Raw genomic sequence first — 21,156 nt, forward strand, 5'->3', positions numbered from 1 at the left:
ATACAGCAGTCAACCAATAAGAAACCTCCACACTTAATGGCTCGCTGGCCTTACTTCACAAACCACTCCCTCTGGCAAAATGCCAGGCGCCATCCTGACTTGTTTACAGACTCTAACACCCAGACATGGGGTGGCCCTCGCCCTGTCTCCCTGCACCCCACCTGCAGTCTCCCGAGGCATCCTGTGGGCTCCACGCAGCCTCTGTCCACTTCCCACCCACTGCCCCTCCTCCAGCCCCGTCACCTCCAGCCCCGTCACCTCCAGCCCCGTCACCTCCAGCCCCGTCACCTCCTGCCTGACTCCTGCCGTAGCCCCTTTTAAGGCGTCTCCCCACTGCAGCCTGAACCCCTAACTGTTGTCTTGGCAGAGAGGTCAGATGGGGCCTGTCCTCTCTTCGTGGCCACTGAGAACAAGTGTGGGCAGATATGGCAGACGGGGAGCCCTCACGCACCCGGCAGGGGCTGGGGAGTGCAGTGGCTCCTCAGAGAGTGGAGCCTAGAATTGCCCGGGATCCGGCAGCTCTGCTTCTGGGGTGTGCAGAAGAGCTGAAAGCGGGAGCTTGAGCTGGTCCTTGTGTGTTCCTGTCCCTGGCTGCACGGCTCACGGTAGTCAACGGGGAGAAACACCCCAGCGCCCAGTGACGGATGCCAGGTTGGGGAGCTCCACAGACTGCTCTGTCCCTGCGGGGAATCCCCCCCAGCCTCAGGAAGGCAGGGGTCCCGACCCAGGCTGCAGCACGGTGAACCCTGGGAGCGAGCGCTAGGTTGAGATAAGACAGGTGCAGGAGGACAGATGGCGTGACAGTGTGTCCATCCACTTATTCAAGCACCGTGGACTGCATGGCGTCTCCCCAAATCCACACACTGAGCGCCCAGACCCCCAGCGTGTCTGAAATCCAGGCCTAAGGGAGCCTGACCCAGAAGGACGGGCGTTCCCAGGAAAGGAGGAAGAGACCGTGAGAGCTTTTTGTCGCTGAGCACAGGAAAGAGTTGGTGGCGTGCACCACGAGAAGCTGGTGAGCAGGACCCAGGAGGACAGTCCTCCCTAGGACCTGGACCTCCAGCCTCCCAGCATCAGGAGAAGGCAAGCTGCTATGGTCTGAGCCTCCCTGTGGGTGGCACGCTGGGAGGACATTCCTAGTGACCGACACCACCAGGTCCCTAGAGCACCAGAGTCCAGAGCGTCTGACCACAAGGGCTGGGGAAGGCTGGGGGGTGAGCGGGTGGTGGGGATGGCCTTCCAGGTGGGGAGGGTGACAAGTTCCGCAGGTGGACCTGGGTGCTGGCTGCACATTCATGTGAATGAGCTTAGCGCCACTTACCTGTGCTCTTAAAAGGTTGTATTTCCCACCATAAGAAAGTAAAATGCTGTTTCCTGGCTGTCCTCAGAATACACTCCCACCCCCTCCTCTGACTTTGTCTCTCCCTGGCCTCTGGCCACAGATACCGCTTTCCTCTTGATACTCTGTGTGGAACCACCAGTGGCCTTTGCCTGTGTTCCTACCTGCTTTAAAATGCAAACTCTCCCACCCTCACCCTTCAATTCCTGAGCTCCTCCCACAATGTCTCTGTTCTTCTAAACCCCGCCCGCTCAGGTTCCTTTGCTGTTGGCTGCCTTTTCCAGCAGAGTGCGGTTTCACCAGGACGGGGCCTGCTGTGGGTTTCCCATGCCCAGAGTCAGGCCTGACTGGCAAGGGGTGTGGAATCTGTCTCTTTTGTATGAGTGAACTGATGCCTCAATTGCATCTACCTTTCTATCTAGCAAGATCCTTGAGGGTGGGAACCATATGTGTTTCACCTTTGTGTTCTATAACAAGAAGAAAATTGCAGGAAAACTAGGTGTGTAGTAAATGTGAAGGGATGGATAGAGGATGATTGGATGGGTGGTTGGGCCGATGGACAGGGATAAATGGATGGGTGGTTGGATGGATGGATGGATGATGGATGGATGGGCATTTGGATAGGTGGATGAATAGATGCAGGATAAATGGATGAGTCGATGGAGGGAGGGAGGGAGGGAGGGAGGGAGGGAAGGAGCATTGGAAAGTAGATTGAGGATGAACAGAGGGATAGTTGTATGGATGGAAGATGGATGCTTGGGTATTGAGGTGAATGGACAGATGGATGAAGGATGAACAGAGAGGTAGTTGGATAGAAAGGTGGACCAAGATGAATGGCTGGCTGGCTGGGTGGGTGGATGGGAGAATGAGGAATGACCGTGATGGTTTTGTGCTGAAGCAAAGTAGATTGGACTATCTTAAATTTGGAGTGAGAGACATTAAATCCCATTAGGAGTGATCCCTGATGATGTGAATAAAGGTATTAGGCTTGGGGGCCAGATTATTTTACGAACCATCAGCTTCTCTTCGGTGTGGCCTCTGATCCGTGGTGTTGGCCGTTGCCCCACATCTGCATGTCCCGAAGCTTCCTTATGACACCATATGTCTCCAATGCAAACACCGTGGCCTGGGCTCCGGAAAAGCGCTATAAAGAGCAATGACTCGAGAAAGGACCGTGAGGAATGGGAGCCCTTTGTTATTTTAAAGGGCATCTCAACGACGCCACTGAATGTTCTCTGACCATCCGCTTGACTCCCGTTCTTTCTTTTCTCTTCTCAGGACATCAAAGCAGACTGCGTGGAAATAGAGGACAGAAAGGTAAGTCAGTACTGCTCACCCTTTGCTGTCGCACAAGACCAGAACTCTGCGATTTCATGCCGAGTGTCCCAGGCCTGCTTCCTGCCTTGCGCCTCCCTGGACGGTGGCTTGCGGTGACTCCTGTGCTCACATGGGACCCTGGGACAGTCTTGCTGCCCAGGGCTCCCCATTTCCCCCTGTGTGCTTTCTCGTGTTCTTAGTGAAGAGTGCACAAGGTAATCCGGTGTCTAGAGAAGCCAATGCTGGTTTCTCGTTTCCGTCGTATCCTCCTCCTCATTGATCTGTTAACTTACGTCACCGTTTCGTTGAGGGTTGCTGCCGACGGTGGTTGTGTGCGTCCTGTGTAGCAGTTCATCACCTAATGTGGCACGGAGAGCATGTCACCTGGGGCGTCCCAGGGTGTGTCCCTGTGCATCTGATCCCTGTGGTTCACAGAGCTTCCTCAGTTTGCATCCCGAGGCATTCTGGAGAGCAGCGACTTCCCACAGAGACATGACGGGGAGGGAGAGCTCATTGCCTCCATGCTTGAATTTCCCCGGGTTTATCTCTGTTACCCTTGGTGTGGGTCCCTCAGGAAAAGCCGCTGTCAGACAATCGTTAATGCTTTCACTCTCTCTTTATGGGATAAGAGTTCACAGCCGTTTCTGTGGCCCATCTGAGCAGATCAAATTCACCCTCAATGCCTGAAATCCAGGGGTATCAACTAAGTGGGCTGAGAACACGTGCCCTGGGGCTCCTGTGGGCGTGGGTGCACGCTGTTGAAAGCCGTTTCTCTTGGCAGCTGTACCATTGTGGTCCAGCACGGTTATTATTTCAAGCAAGGTTTTCTGCTGGGATTGTGTGATGGCCGGGGCAGGTCTGCAGATAAGGCGGTTGAGACGTCTCAGAGCGAAACTGGCTTCTAAGTAAAAAGCAGTCGCCACTCCTCACCCTTTGGAGTCTTTATGTCCACCACACTGAAGGGCCTCGGGGACATGGAGCCCTGCTCTGCCACAGCCGGCAGGTCAAGGTGCGGGCGTGCGTGTGTGCGTGTGTGTGCTGGTGCACATGTGTGAGCACGTTTGGGGGTTGAACAGGTGGAATTGCCACTTAGGGGACCGGTGTGTCTGGGTCTCCCCAGGGCCCCTTGTGTTCCAGACGTTCTTCCCACGTCACGGTGTTCAGAAGGCAGGTTCCTGACCCGCTGCCACAGTTCAGAGGCTTCTGCCTCCTGTGAACCTTCGTGGTGGTCTCCAGCGCACCTCTGTCCAGCGCCTGTTAAAAAACATGGATTTGCCAGGAGAGTTTGAAGGATGCCCGGGAAGGGATGTTGCTAGAGCAGCTTCAGTTCCATCACTAACCAGAGACGTGAGGCACCGGGGCAGCTCTGGGCAGTGACTTCATGCCACCTGCCCACACTTCCTTCAGGTGTTCCCTCCATCCGACAAGAGGAGCGAGGCCACCCAGGCCCGCAAAGCTCCCGGGTGGGAAGAGGGTGCTCCTGGTGGTTCTGAGCAGGGCGCTTGCTCACTGTCTCTGGCAGACACCACGCCTTGGCTTTTCCCTGTGTTGTCAAGTTGTATCAAAGACTTCTAAGAAAGCCTCATTTCTGAAGGGTTTTCCACTTGGTTCCTGAACTTGACCTCAGATGATTGATACGTAAATTAACCACACAGTTGCCTCTGGTAACTGGTGATGACTCCTAGTGATTAAAAAAAAAAAAAGCTTCAAATTCTCAGTCTTACTTGCTAAGGGATTTTTATTCCCTCTGTTAAACAGAGAGATGTGTGTTTGCTCTCTCTCTCTCTTACTCTTTCCCTCTCCCTCCCTCCCTCCCTTTCCCTCTCCCTCCCTCTTTTCCAAAACCTGGTCCTCTCTGGTGATGGTGGGCTGCAGTGATGCCGGCTCTCTTCCAGGGTTGCAGGTGGGGAGGTGGCTGCATGTGTCAGAGTCCTTTCTCTTCTCGGGGAAGTCAAAATGGAAACCCCACCCAGCCCAGAAGGGCAGGGTCCTCGTCCTCCACCCTCAGCAGGAGAGGGACCCCTCTGCGTGAGGCCACACCAGGGGACCTTGGGCTGCCAGAGCGGCTGGAGTGATCCTCATCCTGTCCCAAGAATGCACTCTGGTCCTTCTGTCACCCTGACGTGTAATTATGAAATTTCCCCACTGAAGCGGTGACACTTGCTCCCGCCTGCCTGTGCACGTCCCTCTCCATTTAATCCAAAATGCTTCTGGCAAAATCAGTAATTTGATAAAGTGGAATTGAAGTGACAAGAGATGACAGAGGTGCCAAAGTAATAAGTCAACCTCTCTCTGAAGTGCAGCCCCGTGGCCCGGGTGGGGTTTTACAACTGCTGAGCGCTGGCTCCGGAGGGAGGGCTGGCAGGGTGTCCTCTCAAGCCCTTCCCCTTTAGTTAAGGAGGCTCAGCAGGACCCCGCCAGGGCCCCTTGGGGTCCCGAGGACAGTTTGATTTCTCTCTCCATTTCTTTTTTACCTCCCTTGCTTTCTGCTCCCTTCCACTCCTCCATACACACAGACGTGTTTGCAGGCCTCTGTGTGCAGCCTTGCCTAGATATTGTTGGGTATCTTCTTGAGGAAGAATTTTCAGAGAACATGCAATGTCAGCTTTTCCAGAGAGTTCCGGAGGGCCCCCCGTGGCCTGCCTGTTTGTGGTTCCCTTGTGTGGATGGGCCCAGGGCCTCCCGATGCCGCCTTCCCCCTCCATGATGGAAGACGGGGAGTGATTTGCACAGGCGCAGGGCCTTCATCTCATTGAAGGACAGCCCAGTCGTTCTCCCCGGTCCACCCAGCCTGGGCTCCGTCTGAACTCGACAGAGCAGAAGGATTCCTGTCTTCTCACTCCTGTATTTCTTTGTCCTGGACACCTGTTTTCTACCAGAAAGCTCGCTGTCTCGTGGAAAACCTGGCCTGGTAATTTATGGGGAAATCCACGGAGCAGGGTTTTACCTTCCGTTTCCCTCTTGCTTCCAACCGGCCAATCAGCAGAGCCCCTTTGAACCAAGCCGTGCCCGGATGGGGTCCTGCCTTCGCCTAACCTCTCTGGGAGGATGTGGCAGGAAGACCTCTAGGCCTGCTGCAGTTGGTCACCTTCACGGAGAGCAGGAGCACACACAGCTTCCTGCCCCAGGCGAAGGCCACGGAGCTGCTGCAGGTGTAGCAGAGGTGTCGGAGTCGGTGTGGCCTCGTATTTGACATTTCCAGAGCTTCTGCTGGGGAACTGAGGCATTTAAATTCATTTTTACCTGTGGTGTAAGGTCCACCTGAACTTCAGTACCATTATGAAGACTGTGACTCGGTGCTGGGTAGAGTAGCTTGTGGGTCAGCCAGGGGACGGTCTGCCAGGGGACGGTCTGCCAGGGGATGGTCTGCCAGGAGACGGTGAGAACCCACTTGTCAAAGACCGTCAGCATAGACAAGGTGTCCACTTGTCACCTGGCCTAGCTCAGCAGTTTCGATCTGCTCTGAAATGTCATGGAAGGGCTGTGAGTGGTTCCCAAAGTGACAGTGACATTTGGGTTGAGTCTGATTGACACCAAGGAGGAGAGAGGAGCTAGCGTGCCGTGGTTAGCGCTGACCAGCTGCAAGTGACCTTTATACAGCTCTTGCTCCAGACCAGGCATCCTAAATGGCATCACCAGGGGCGGGGAGTCCCATCATCATCCCCATCGTACAGGGGACGAAGGGAAGCTCAGGCAGGCAGTGACAGACGGGCACACACTCGTCCACGTGCGTTCCCAGGCCCGGGTCTGCGCCCAGGCTCTGGCTGCAGAGAGGGGCCCTCGGGTCTTGTGCTGAGCAGCATCACCTACTTGCCGTCCTGAGAATTATATTTTCTGACTCCTGGACTTGTGCCTTGGCTTGTATCTTTGTTCATTCCAGGTAAATGGTCCAGTTTTTGCCCACATTTTGGCCCTGACGAGGCTCACAGTCGCAGCTCTTCAGAGCCTTGACATCCTGCCCTTGTGCTGAGCAGCGGGCACCCAGCAGAGAGGACACGGGGACCTCTTGTGTTGGAGGAGGAGAACAGCAGCCCTGGTCTCCAAGTCCAGGCTTCAGCTTCCAAAGCCCCGATTCATCAGTTTCACCAGGTTTTCTTTCAAGGACTAGCAATTCTGTGCTTGAAGCCTCCCTGTAGGCCTGGGGGTTCCGACCACAGCCTGCCGAGTTGGGAGTTCTGAGGTTCAGTTCCGGTGCGCCCAGGTGGCAGCGCCGTGACCTTGAGAAGCTTTGTGACCTTGTCTCCATCTCTATTCACTGACCTGTGTGTTGGGGATGGCAAAATCCACTTGAAAAAGTAATTTGAGAAACTGACAAGATAGTCCTGCAAAGCATTTTGTATAATACCTGATATAAATAAAAATCCAATCAGCGCCCCTTTCAGTTCTATCTTTGTTCGTATCCGCCAGCGTATAGGCATTCTGTATCGCTTACAACTTATTTTAAAAAATGGACCGCTGGGAAGTTTTATGGGAGCTGAGAAGAATGGGCAGTCTGTGGGATTTGGTGGTAGGCTTTAGATATATTTTGCAGAGGACTAAGCGTTTGGCCTGGGTCGGGAAATAACAAATTCTCCTGTCTGCCGGGTTCAGGCAGCAGTCATATTAGGGAGGGTAGGGCGGGGAGAGAGAGAAGGGTAATGTGAAGTGATGTGGGCCGTGCTGACCTGGAGAATGATGGCCCCCTATTCTGGGAGGTATTATTCAACTCAATATAGCCACGTGGAATATAAATTCAGTGTTGCCACCTTCTAAGCCAATCTGGAGATGGGGATTGAACTGTAAAACCGCTGGTTGTATGCAGTCCAGGTACGGCACCTGTGCAGAGAAGATTCAAGACATTTGCAAGACTTGGGACTTGCAGGCTGGTCCTCAGTGGAGTAGGAGACTCTCCAGGGTGGTGTCCAGGGAAGGCCTTCCTGGCAGAGGAACAGCACGTGCAAGACATTGGGTCTGGCAGGTTTCAGATGGCTTCGGGTCTTATGTGGGTTTCCAGCCCCAAATGGAGAGGAGAGCAGGGCAGGGAGTAGGTGGCCGAGAACATGGCCTCCTGCTGGCCAGGCCAGTGGATTGGGGCTTTGCGTCAATCTCTTCCCCAGTGAAAGAAATGTCTTTGCTGGACAAGGCCAGAAGCGCATGGAACCAAGAAGGTACGTGAATATCGTAGAACTCATCCACCCATAACGGAGGTCATCTGGAAACAGGGGCGGGCAGAGCTGGGCGCTGGCCTCACACCAGTGAAGGAAGGGGGAGAGATGAAGAGTTTGGCTAAAACAAGATGCCAGCAGCCAGGACTCTGCAGACCTCGTTTCCAGCCGGGTGCTCTGTCTCTAGCCACGCATGGTGGAGTGAGTGTGGAGGTGGGGCGCTCTCTGACGGTCATTTCATTTCCTGATATGCCTGGGAGCAGGACCCTGGGTCACACGATGGCTCTCCATGGAGAATATTCTTTAAAGTTCTTTTAAAAAAAAAAAAAACAAAAAACAGCATCATGAATGATCCTGGAGTGTATGATGCTAAGTGAGATGAGCCAGACAGAAAGACAAACACGGCGCCATCTCGCTTTCGTGTGGGACTTTGTAAAAGTCATTTCATAGCAGCGGAGGGTAGAGTGGTGGTGGTCAGGGGTTGGAGGGTGGGGAAAGGATCAATGGATAAAAAACTTGAGCTCCAAGGTGAAATTCTGAAAAACCAATGTGTGTTTGATTGACGTATTATACACTCGAACGTTTAAGAGCATAGGTCTCACATATGCTTACCACACACAAAAGGATAACTATGAGGTGATGGTTAGGTGTATATTGTGTGTTGAAACATCACACCAAACAGCTCAAAAATATGCAAACTTGTAGTTTTCAATCAGACCCGATAAAGCTGGGGAAACACAGGTGTGTGAGGCAGGAGGACCGTGCTTTCCTCCAGACCCAGACAGCCCGAGTGTGGGGCTTATAGATCAGGGGATGAAGGCAGTGTCTTTGGAAAGCTCAAGGACACAGTATCAAATCACAGGGAGGAGTCGGGCAGTTAATGTCCTTGTCAACTGCTTTTAAGACCTTGGTATTACATCAAAGACATATATATATATATTAAGGAAAACAAAAACTTAAAGGTCTCCAATATTTGTACCCAAAACACCAAGAGCCATTAAAAAGAAATTCAACTATCTAGCTCTCACTGAGTAGCATGTTTTTGCTTTGAACCAGGGTTACTTTCTATGTATGACAAGAATATGGCTCTATTTATTTTAATCAGTTATTTCCTATTTTAAAACAGAAATCTGAAACATATTTCAACGAGTCTCTTTTCTTTAACAAATCTATTGAGAACAAAATATTGAACCCGTTTCAAGAAGATCAGATGAAGGTCATAAAAACTGCGCGTCTGCTTTGACCAGTTCAGGAAGCACTAGCTCCTCAGGCTGGGTTTGCTTAGTCGGGGAAGAGATTCTGCCTGCAGTCTGCGGGTTTCAAAGTCCAGTTGTTTTTAGGGGTCCAGGATAGAAGGCAGATGAGAGGGTGTGTCTGGACTGGAGCCGGTAGGGCCCGGAGGGGAAGGTTTGGCTCCTGAGAGTTCCCAAGTCCTGTAGATGTGACCCTGGGGCTGTGGCCACAGGCCATGAGCAGCTTGGTCCAGGAACATGCCAGAGACTGCTCGGCGTCACGGTATGTGCAGTTCACTGCAGTGAGGAGCAAAGATGGTGATCAGCTTGAAGGAAGAATCAATCCTGGATTTCAGAAGCTTAGAGGCAGCAAGGGTGAGCAGGGCACCGAGCGGCCGGAGGCTGGGCTTACTGTTAGCTCCACTCGCGGGCCCTGGACGGAGGCGTGGATTAGCCTTGGGCTCCTGACGGACAGCGGGGGTGCAGGGAAGGGCTGCTTCCTACTCAGGAATGGGGAGCATTCGTGAATGAGTCTCTGTAAAGATCCAAATGAGGCCCTAAAGGTGGCTGCAGCGAGCACTGGTTTATGGGGGACTCACAGAATTAATCTGGGGACAGGCTCCATGTGTCCTGGGCTTAGGGCTGAGGGTGTGTCTGTGTCAGAAGGGAGGAGACTCTGGAGATGCCTGGAGTTGTGGAGATGGGCGTTGGAGCCTCGCCTAGAGAGGGTATTTGGGTGGGAGTGAAGGGAGGTTGGGGTGGACAGCGCCTAGGCTGGGTGCAGAGGAGGGACGGGGTGAATCATGGCAGGATGTGGGAGCCATACAGAGGTCGGTAGCTGGGGAGCCGTGGGAGTGGGGACGCAGTGAATAGGCAGGGCCTAGCCGGTGGCATCTTAAGTAGGGAGGGTGGCTCACAGCCCTGGGTGTGGAATGAAGTCGGCTCTGCGTGGAGCCTGATGTGACCCTGGGAAGTGGCCACACTCCTAAAGTGGTTCTGGTGCCTTATCACGCCACCTGCTCATGGCTCATGGTGCGCCTTGGCACCCAGTGCTCCGTCCCTTCGCTCACGACCCAGGATCTGTGGGCGAAGCACGTGGCGGGGTTCTTGGGCTGCCGACTTGCCTGTTTGTTCTGCACGCTGTATCTTCTGCAAATTCCTGGGCACTGAGTCACCCCTACTTTAGGAGCCAGCTTTCTTAGTGGACATGGCTCTCATTCCAAACCAGTGCACAGCCACCAGCCAGGTTTTGGGCACAATGCACCATGGGTACCACCATCTCTGGCCAAAGTTTGGGGTGGAGCATCTCATCCCTCGGTTCCTGCAAAAAGGATTGGGGGGTGGGATTCTGGTAGGACTGGGAGTGTAGACCACATCCCTGTTGGTGGCTGACCTCTGGGGGTCCTCAGGGGTCAGAGTCAACATGGTTTTACTTAGACTTGGGCGCCAGGAAAGAGTAGAGGTGACACATTCCCGTGTCTGGGATTATGCATTCAGAACCCACAGAACCAGAGGGTGGGAGTCGGCCTTTAATGGTAGAGGGGCAGTGCTAAGAGGCACCCAACAGTGTTGCTGCCCTCCACAGGGTTTATTTAAAAAAACAAAACAAAACAAAACAGTTGAGTGTGTGGAAAAGAGTTTTGGGATGATGGTGACCTGGGTTTGAATCTTGCTTCTGCCCTGTACTTGTTGGGCGACCCCAGGGAAGTCACACTGGTTTTCAGACCCACAGTCCATCATCTGTATAACGGCAGTCAGTATGCACTCCGTGCCCTGTTCTTGTGTGCAGGGTCAGTCAGCATATCTTCCATTGCACCACAGAAACCAGGTGGTACCAGCCTTGATAGAAACATGATAGTAGCTGGGCACAGTTTGGCTGTCTTCTGGGACAGCCGGGTCTTGGTAGCTGGTGGAGGTGGGAATCACTGACCACAGGCTTAGATTGGGCTCATGAAAAGAAGCAGCTTCCTTTCCCATATAGCCCAGACTGGTCTGGGAGATGCTCCAAGACCTCTGGTGGAGGGTAGTGTATATGCCATTTGGGTTTCTTATGCACACACACCTATGATACCATTGAATTTACAAATTAGACACTGTGAGAGATTACTATAACCACCAATGATAGAATGATAACAGCATCTAAAAAGAACAAAAAATGAAAAAAGAATAATGAGAGCAATATGCTGCCGTGAAAGCTAACATGGCCTCTGCCCCTCTCTCCAATGCCTTACTGTCCCATGCTTGTCCTCCCTGTGATGGGGATGAAGCGGTGCCCACGTGGTGAGGTGGTCCAGGTGTCCAGACTGAGCATTCGGCTGTGAGGCCAGGGTGACTTGTACCCTAGCCTTGAGACAGCCTAGCAGTCACTGGCAACCAGGATGATCTAAGAGACGCACCAGCAGGGAGCAGAGAGCGTGGACAGGCTACTCAAACGATGCTTCCCATCACGGGGGGCCCAGAGTGGGATAGTGCAAGATTTCATCCCTACTCAGTACAGAGTGCAATTGAAAAGTTATCATTTGTTGATTTCTGGAATTTTCCATTTAATGTTTTCAGACAGAGGTTGTCCCAGGGCTTCAGAAACGAGAGGAATGGAGGGGACTGGTGTCCTTCAGGACCATCCCTGGGGGCGACGCTCATTGGCTGAGTAGGGGGACATACTCCCTGCTCCTGTCTGTCTTCCCTCGCCCCCACCCAGGCATGGATGGACCCAAATGAATGACTTCAAAGGATGTAGAAGGAGAGGTCTATTCCCTGGGGAAGTCGAGGAAGGAGAGGTCGATTCCCTGGGGAAGTCCCCAGCTCATTGTTTTGCTCAAGGGAGCCTGGACAGCAGCGCTGGCCACGGGCTCCACCCAGCACTCACTGCCGGGCAGGCTTTCAACACGCCTGTGCATCCTCTTACTCAGTCCTACGAAGACCCTGCAAGGCTCAGGCAGTGTGCGTCCCCATATTACAGATGGGGAAACTGAGGGAAGAGGGAGGGTTGGCGATCGTGCCTTAAGTCACCCAGGTGGTCAGTGCAGCATGGGGCTTGAGCCTGGCAGTACCTGTGTGACTCTTAACCCCGGCCGTCTCTGCCAAGGCTGATGCACAACACAAAGCAGGAACTGTCCCTCAAAGGCCCATCTGGCCCAGTGTCCAGCACACAGGTCAGTGGCAGCTCCTCCCACAGGAACTGTTGTAGCCCAGCTCTCAACCGAGCAGGGAAGCAGTGCTCGGCCACGTTCTGCGACCTTGGCCGTGGATCTCTGTTCGGCTGCCTCCTAATCGCCCAGCCCAGCCTCATCCTGATGGGTCTGCTGTTCAGAATCCTCCAATGCTCAGGGTTCCAGCGGGTGCCTCCATCCCCAGCACGACGGGGAGCTATTTTGGTAGACAAGAGCTCAGTGCTGCAGGACGGGTCTCTGCGCCTGCCTTTTATGTCTTGTCTGCAGGGTCACTCTTTTACTAAACTTTGAAAATGAGATGAGAGGCAAACCTTCCTTTCATGTATTTTAGGAAAATTGGCGGGTGGTGGTGGGCTGGGGGAGGAGGAAGACCGTGGAGACAGACAGCTTCAGAAATGCATGTGGCACCGGGTTCAATTAGCCTCTGGTCGGCCGGAAACCCAAAAGGCAATGAGGAGGGGTGCTGGCCGCACTCTGCAGTCCCGCAGGCCCCTACGCAGCCCAGGGAGTTTAGTGCAGAGCTCCTGCGGTGGATCAGGGCTTTTGTCCACCGTACCCTCTGCTCAGCCTTGAAGCTGGCGCTAGGAAGCAAGGCCGGTGGACTGGCGGTACACAGCGGAGCCAAGAGCTACCCCAGAGTAGCAGCCTCCTGGCCATGGAGCCTCTCGGGGGCTCACGGCCTCATGGACAGTGGGGAGGAGAAGGTGCTTGCTGGGGTCCCCGTGGGACTGGATCCTTGCTTGGGAGCTCACCACCTTGCTAGAACTGCAGGTGGCGTGGGCTGCTGAACCCTTGCATCCCAAGTCCAGCTGCTTCTCTCCTACTTTTATTTAATCAGAGATTGGGTCTGTGAGCTCTCCAGTGAGATCCGAGAAGGTGCGTCTTGGACCAGGCAGGTCAATGGCAAAAATAACAAAGCAAAGTAGATACTAGGTCTATGGCTCTCAGTCTGTAGTTCCACATATTTCGAAATACCGGTCGGTCTGGGTGAAGGCATCCAGAGGGTGGGAAGCTTAGCCAAGGTATGGATGGTGATCGGAAGTAGGTTGGATCCCTGGTGGACTCAGATTGGTAGTGGCCACAGAGGCTGCCCCAGTTAATGAGGAGCGTGAGGCTGTGACCTCTGCGTTCTACCGAATGAGTGCATGATCGACTAGTGATGCCTGCTGAGGGTGAAGGAGCCGGGGCTGCAGCAATGGGTTGGTTGTCCTTGGCATAAAATCTGGCAACTCCTGATTGAGACAAAGCCTTATGCTCTACACTGAAGCCTAAAGATCAAGAGAAGACAGACTCTCATGCTTCTAGTCTTTCAAACATGCCTGTTTCTCTTGTTCTGTGATAGATTTACCGCTGTCAAAGGATGGGTATTTTTGAGAATAATAGTGCACGGCTGAAAACCAACCTCACACACAAGAGCGTCACATCAGGTGTGCCTAGACACACCTGCCTCGGCTCTGCAGAGCCCGCTCCACGGTGGTGATTTACCCGACTTCAGCCTCCGAGAAGGAGGGTCCTGTTTTGATATCTTTGTTTTAAGTGTGATTTGTCATCTCTTCACAGTTCGGCATTAACTAGGGCCGAGCTGCTTACATTTTAGTATCATTAATTAGACTTATTATTTTTCACTTGTCATTCACTTGACTTAAGAGAAGCAGGCCTATTCTTTTGTGTAATTTTCTGTGGTACTTCTTTCTCTAGACTCGGAATTAAAATGTATTTAGGAAATGCTTAATTAAGGGCAGCGCTCTTTTTTGAGGATGTTTCTGTCATCTCTCTTTCTCCAAAGGGGGGGAAAAATGGCCAATGTCTTTGTGTGTGTGTGTGTGTGTGTGTGTGTGTGTGTGAGTGAAGTGAGCGTTAATTAATTTTTCTTCCTCTTCAGTTGGTGCGTTTTATGATCTCGCTTCTCGATGTGCGAGTCGGTGGCTCCACGCTCTAGACAGGAAGCATGCCCTGTCCAGATATGATTTATGGTATCCCTGTCGTTTTGCACAGTTCAGCTGAAATTCTCTTCCTGTTGATCAAGGTCAGAAAACCCCGGGATGATGCCATCCATCTCAGCAATGAGGTTGCTGGAATGATTTTTGGTGGAACCTGAATGCAGAAGCTCAAGAATCCAGGGGCTGGTGGGGGGGTGGGGCGCATGGCCACCACACCTGGCCCTGCTCCCCTCCTGTTGAGCATCACTCTACCAGGCTCCTCGACCAACTGTAGGTTAGAACTTGGAAAAAAATGCATTGTCTTTTACTGTGGCCATTTTAAGCTTCAAGCTTCCAGAATTGGAAGACGGATGAAATGTTTTTCCTATTTCATTGTGTCCCCAGCTTTACTGAATAGTAATTGACAAGCAAACTTGTGCATATTCAAGGGATCAGCGTCGTGTTTTGATACTTCATCTAAATTGTGAAAATAATCACCACAATCAGGCTGATGGCCATCTCTGTCACCTCACATAGACAGTGTTTCTGAAGATCTGTCCTCTTAGCAAATTCTATGGGTTTTTTTGTTTATTGGTTTATAACAATAATGCAGAATAGTGGGTTTGGGTATGACATAGGTGCACATCACCTACGTGGGCCAATTCCTATTTTCTTTTTAAACGTAAGGTCTTCTGGGAGGACAGACGTGTCCTCAGGGTCAGGGATTTCTGACTTCCTGCTGAGGGGGTAGAAGGGCCTCATCAAATGCCCACTCTGAACCAGACAACCCGGGAAAGTGACCCCTTTTTCTCAGCCATCTGATGGGGAGAAAAACTGGCAGCCAGAGTCCGTGGAGAATTGAGTCACAGGAGGCTGAAGTCCCCTGGAAGCAGCATCTTAATCTGAAATAAGAAAAATCCAATGTTTTTAATTGGATCTCTTCAGATAGAGTTTTCCAGTGATTTAATTTATCAAGTCGCAAGTCGACAAATATTCGGTTTTGCCCCATGCCCGAAATGTTTTCATGGACTCAAAAATACAAGAGCTCAGGATCTAACAGGAACTCATCCGTAGGAAAGGCAGCAGCAAACCCAGGACAGTGTCTTTCTGTTAGTGGTAGGAAGAGGCAAAGTGAAGTGATGATGCACCTGTTTCTACCTACTCAATCCGCCGTGTGCACACCAGGTGAGATTGCGACTTCTCGCCACGCTGGCGGGGTTGTGGGAATCCGCCCCCTCCCTCCTCATTGGAATTGCTGTAATTTGGTAGAAATCACTTACAACTGCCATCAGCCACTCCGACAATTATTCCTTTTGACCTGGTCTTGCTCCTATAACCTGTTTTCAGTTTGACAGAGACAGAGACCCCCACTCCTCCACCCAAACAGAGCTGTCATTGCTATTGTACTTGCAGCATGAAAATCTTGGCAGTAACCTATGTGTCCAATCCCCAGGGAATGGCATATTCTGCTGAGTATAGAACATGATGGAGTACTATGTAGCTATTAAGAATGATAAATACACTGTGTCAGGGCCCAATCATGAGATGACATTGAATAAAAATACATCTCATAAGAAAGTTGGTGCTTCTGGTTAGGACCAACAAACTTGCATAAAAAAAATCGATATTTTGTGTATATTTGACCAATTTTATTAACTTATGATTTGAGGACTTGGAAGTAAGTCATAATGGAAAGAAGGGAGAAAGGCTATTGCTGCCCAAGTAGGGTTGAGTTCAGGCCGAGTTTGGTCAAGTTGCTTAACCTTTCCGCATCTCACATTGCTTCTGTAAAGAGATGGCATTGATATCACTGACCTCTAAAAGTTATCATGAATCTTACCTGTATTGTTTCTACATTACCAATATGTGTTGGCTAATAGCCACATTAAACACAGATCATGGTAAAGAACATCTGTTTCAGTCAGCCTTTGCATTGCCCATACCAAATGACCGATGAGAACAATTGGAGGAGGAAAATTTACTTTGGTTCACGGTTTCAGAGGTTCGATCTGCGGTGTCTGTGGACTCCATAGCCCTGGGCTCCAGGTGAAGCAGGATTTCATGGAGCAAGGGTGTGGAGGAGGAAAGCAACTCAGGACCAGGCCACCAGGAAGCAGAAGGAGCTGTACTTACCAGGGACAAAATATAAACCCTGAAGGCACACCCCAGGGACCTACCTCCTCCAGCCACTTCCTGCCTTCAGTTACCACTCAGTTAATCCCCATCAGTGGATTAATTCCCTGATTGGATTAAGTCCCATCATTTCACCTCTGAACTTTCTTGCATTGTCTCACACACGTGAGCTTTTGGGGGATACTTCTTGTCTAAACCCTAACAGTATTCCTGCTGAGAATTTCCAGTTTGTGGATAAAAGGAATCTCCAGGCAATACACCAAATACCTCGAGTGAAATATCACCCAGACACGTGCCATGGGAAGCCCCCGCTGCCCAGAGAGCCCTAGAGAGAACTTCCAGATTCCTTCCATGGTTCTAAACAGCAGGCGGGGGATCCCCAGGCCCTCACCTGCGTGGCTCCAGCAGGCACACGGGGTCCTGGTGCTGAGTCAGAACCTCTCCAGGTGAACGCAGCTCTGTGTTTAATGACATGGGACCTGTCGGAATCTGCAGCATGTGGTCAGCAACTTGAGAAATGATGGATGGGACAATAACCAGGGATGGGCCTGGGTAGCTGCCCTGCGTGGGCTCGCAGGGTGGAGTCTCCAGACCTATTGATAGTCATGAAATGGAACAACTGCATATGCTCCTGTACATGACTTGTTTGGGCTCTTAAATTAGGGCCACGTACACATGCTTTTGTCAGAGGTTTTTTTTCTGATAGAATTTCCAAGGAGAGGGCTTTCATTCTTTCCTGCCCTTTTCTCATCGGTATCTGTCATGAAGCACTCTTCCAAATCAGCTGGACTCCTTTGCTTATCGGCTCACCCAGGAAGAGGCTGTGGAAGCAGTGCCGGTCACCTGACATCTGGGCTGTGTTTCCCACACTTTTGAACCTGTTGGGATTTCTAGGTAGATGTGATGGTGGCTGTGTGGTGTTGATATTCAATCAGTCTAGGTGGCTCCGTCACGGGCTCGCTGTGGCCCTCTGCTGGAGGTGATGATGCTATTCAGGAGTGGTGAGGCTCTCCTGTAGGCGCCAGCGGTGAGGAATGGTGTTCAGTGTCAAAGACCAGAGGTCCGTCGCATCTCATTATTCTGGGATCGGAGGCTAAGGCCAACTAGAGGGAAACAGGTATTCATCTTGGATTTAATTTCTATGTATGAGTTACCGGAAACACAGGGGTCATTTAAACACAGTTTCTCAGTCCCTGCCACCGAGGGGTTTATTGGAGAAATGTTATCAAACCTACAATAATGATGTTATTAGGTTTGTGTAAAGAAGAAAAGGTATAGGCTATTGTGGGTGCTTGGGGGGGCACAGAGAGAGAGGGGGGAGGGAGGAGAAAGGAAGGGAGGAATGGGGAGAGTGAGCCCTCAGTCCTGGGTAGCAGCATCTCACACAGGCTCAAAGTCCCGCATGGACTTCAGGTACCTGGGTCCAGGACTCTGTAGGAAATGCCCACATTCCCTCTCCTGACTGCTCCTCTGCTCTCCTTCACCGTGACCTTGACCTTGGTCTTAACTTGGCTGCCTGTAAAGGAGGGAGACAAATTCCAGCAACCCAGAGCTCACCTCCCACAGTGCAGCAGCCCAGCCTCAGCCACTTAGCAAGGCCCTGAGCAGTGGAACAAGAGCGGGTCAGGCCAAAGCAACCCTTGTCTGTACCGGACAGAGGCGTGTTTCCAGATGTGCCCATCTCTACAGGGCCCTGGCTGGCCTCCTCCTCACCTCCACCCCCTTCCAGCCCAGTTTCCCTCCTACCCTTGCTGGAATGTTCTCTACCCCTCCCTGTCCTTGATGGTTCCCCACGTTCCTGTACAAAGCTGAAAGTTCGGGCCACTCAGCAACACGTGGAGGGCAGAAAAGTGCCAGACCCAGAGCCGATTTGCTGGATTGGACCATAAGCTTTGGGCATCAGGGGCTCCACCCCCTGCTCCCAGCAGAGTTCCTGGCGCAGGCCATGGGTGGACCCAGGGGAAGGAGGCTGTGGCCTGTTGGGAAACGCGCTGCCTGCTCACGTTCACACAGAGGCCAAGCACATCTCCAAAAAGAAGGTGCTGACTGAGTCGTTAACGGAGGGGAGCGGCTTTAAGACAGTTAGCATAGGAAGGTGGACTGTGGGAGGATGCGCCACGTTGGCTGGGCCGAGCCAGGTGACTGTCTCTGTAGACAGCAGTGAAAGGGGAACTAGAAAGGGAGAGACGGGCACGGTTTCAGGACTAACATCAGCAACTTAGGGCTTAGGGCCTCTGAGACCTTGTCTCCAAATAATAAATTAAAAGGGGCTGGGGATGAAGCTCCTTGGTGGAGCATCCCTGGTTCAATCCCCAGTATTTTAAAAAAGGAGAAATAGCGGGAGCCGGATTAGTTTCTCCAGAGATACCTGAAGGGAACAGTATTGGGGGATTACCTTAGGAAAGGAGTCTAGAAGCAGCATTTGCTTGGTTGTAACAGAAATGCAATTCAAATTGAGTTGAGTGGATTTTAAAATTAACTACGTCTAATGGGTTGAATGGTGAGCTCCAAAAAGCTACGCTGGAGCCCTCATCACAATTTGAACCAGGGTTTGCCCGACTCCAGAGGCCACAGATTTTCAATTATTGTCAGCAGTCACAAAATTCAGGGTGGCCAACACCTTGACATAGTTCAGGCCCTGGGCAGCATGTGACTGGTTGCCTGTATAAACAGGAGCACATACAAAGACCCGGGGAGAGAGCATGTCTACGGAGACTAGAAGGTTTGTTTTCATTCTAAGTCCAAAATGGACTAATTCCCGGCCCCCTGCCACCAAAGGCTGCCTACTTCAAAAGTTCCCCAAAAGAAAGTTTTAAACATGCAACATAAGTTAAGATCTCCATATCAAAAACATCAGGGAGCTAGAATTAAATAAAAATGAAGCCCAAAGCGGAGTAATGACCTAGCAGCTCGTTACAGCCTTGCATTTTCAAAGATGAGCATCTCCTAATGATGAGGGGAGGGGCATGGGGATAGGAAAGATGGTGGAGTGAGACGGACGTCGTTATCTTAGGTACATGTAGGATTGCACGAATGTTGTGACCCTACTCTGTGCACAGCCAGAGAAGTGAAAAATTATGCTCCATTTGTGTACTGTGAATCCAAGAGCATTCTGCTCTCATGTATAACTGACTAGAACAAATAAATAAAAAAATTAGAAAAATATACCTCTGAGGAGGGAGCAAGTTTGGTCCTCACCGAAGTTGGATGGCTTTGCCCCTGAGCACAGGAGCCGTGAACCCCTGCCCCTTATTAACTGTGAATGTGGTGAGCTAGTTACCTTCTGACGTCCTGGCAGAGGGGATCGATGTGAGCGAGACCGAGCGGTGGGTGATGGCAGAGCTTTTTAAATCTCTGTCAGTGACACTTTCCCCATAAAATGAAAGCACCTATTTATACCGGCTGTTGTAATTTCAGGGAAGAATTTCCATCTGTCCTGGGCTGATTCCTCGGTGAGGAACCTGCCTGCAGCATTACCTTTTCTGTTCGCAACATTAAAAAGGTTAAGAAGAAACAGAGAGAATTGATTTTGATAACATATTTTGTTTGACCCGTGTATTCGAAATATTATTTTAGGGCTGGCTCTGTAGCTCAGTGGTAGAGCACTTGCCTAGCATTTGTGAGGCACTGGGCTCGATCCTCAGAACCACATGTAAATAAATATATTTTTAAAGAATGTTACTTTACCCCGTAACCGATATAAAGAGTTTTTATGACACTACGTGCATGTGTGTGCTTGCTTTGGTATCAAGTCTTCAAGCCTTGGGGTGTGGTTTCCACTTGTGGTACCTCTGAATTTTGGCCAGCTCCTTTTAAGAGCTGAGTAGCCACTGGGAACCACAGGGTCAAAACAGCCCTGTCCTCTGTAAGCCCTGAGGTAAGGACCATGTGTTAATTAACTCAGTGTAGCTGAGTATGGGTATTTTAAAGCACCATGCTGTACATGATGTACACGGACAATTTTTTTGCCGATTAAAACAATCCAGCTGTGGTGCTGCACACCTGAAATCTTAGCAACTTGGGAGGCTGAGGCAGGAGGATCTCCTGTTTGAGGCCAGCCTGGGCAACTTAGTGAGAACCTGTCTCAAAATAAAAAAGGGACTGGGGATGTAGATTAGTGGTAACTCACCTCTGGGTTCAGTCCTCATGAATGCAAAACAAACATACAAATAAAACTAAATTAAAAATATTGAGAAACCAAGAATTTGAGAGGATCAATCCTCAGTGGTTTTTCTATAACAGAGTTTTACCCTGAGGCTACATTGTCTCTCAGATCTCCCCTTAATGAGGTGCTTGGGAAACCCCACTGCTGAGACAGGAGAGGCCCCGAATGGATGTGGGGGATCCTTTACGCCCCAGGTATTATCAGGTGGTCTCCGACTAATGGAGTGCCCGGATGCTCCCCATCTAGCTTTGAAGGTTAATCGCCGACCAGGAATCGCTGACGGGGCTCTCTGTGCAGCTGTCCAGGAGGCCGGCGGAGCTGGGTGGACAGGGGTTTGCGGCAGGGCTTCCAGGCTAGCATGCCTCCTGGGTCCCTAGATGAAGTCATTTCGGACTGTGCGTGGATGTGCATGTAAGATAATTGAATCACAGAATGAGACTGTAATCTCCTTTTCAAACTCATTTCAGTCTTTCAGATGTCAAAGAGAACAGCTCTGGGTGTTGCTGTTCTGTCTCTAACACCTCTCTAGCTTTGGCTAATCTTTTTGAATAGAGACGGAGAGCTTTCAACAGACAAAATATCCAGCCAGAATTTAATAATGGAGGAGCACGGCTCTGTCTCCAACCCAGTCAGCCTGATAGTCTCCACCTGGTTAGGCCAAATGAGACTGGTTTCCCATTTAGTAATGTTATAAAGTGGTGTTTTAAAGTTGATCGATGCAGAAAGGAGTCAACTTT

The 21,156-nt window shown here is 51.2% G+C and overlaps 1 protein-coding gene across 31 annotated transcripts in view; it reads left to right on the top strand.

The window, feature by feature from the left end:
- The window catches only part of Rbfox1 (RNA binding fox-1 homolog 1), a 2,023,047-nt gene that overhangs the window by 1,201,981 nt on the left and 799,910 nt on the right, over positions 1-21,156 (top strand). For all 31 annotated transcript variants that reach the window (XM_078024580.1, XM_078024586.1, XM_078024579.1 and 28 more), the window contains one exon: positions 2,618-2,656. In XM_078024580.1, the coding sequence (XP_077880706.1) occupies positions 2,618-2,656 (39 nt within the window). The remainder of the gene's footprint in view (positions 1-2,617; positions 2,657-21,156) is intronic.

The sequence above is a fragment of the Ictidomys tridecemlineatus genome, chromosome 10 (genome assembly GCF_052094955.1).
Source record: "Ictidomys tridecemlineatus isolate mIctTri1 chromosome 10, mIctTri1.hap1, whole genome shotgun sequence".
NCBI classification, from domain to species: domain Eukaryota; kingdom Metazoa; phylum Chordata; class Mammalia; order Rodentia; family Sciuridae; genus Ictidomys; species Ictidomys tridecemlineatus.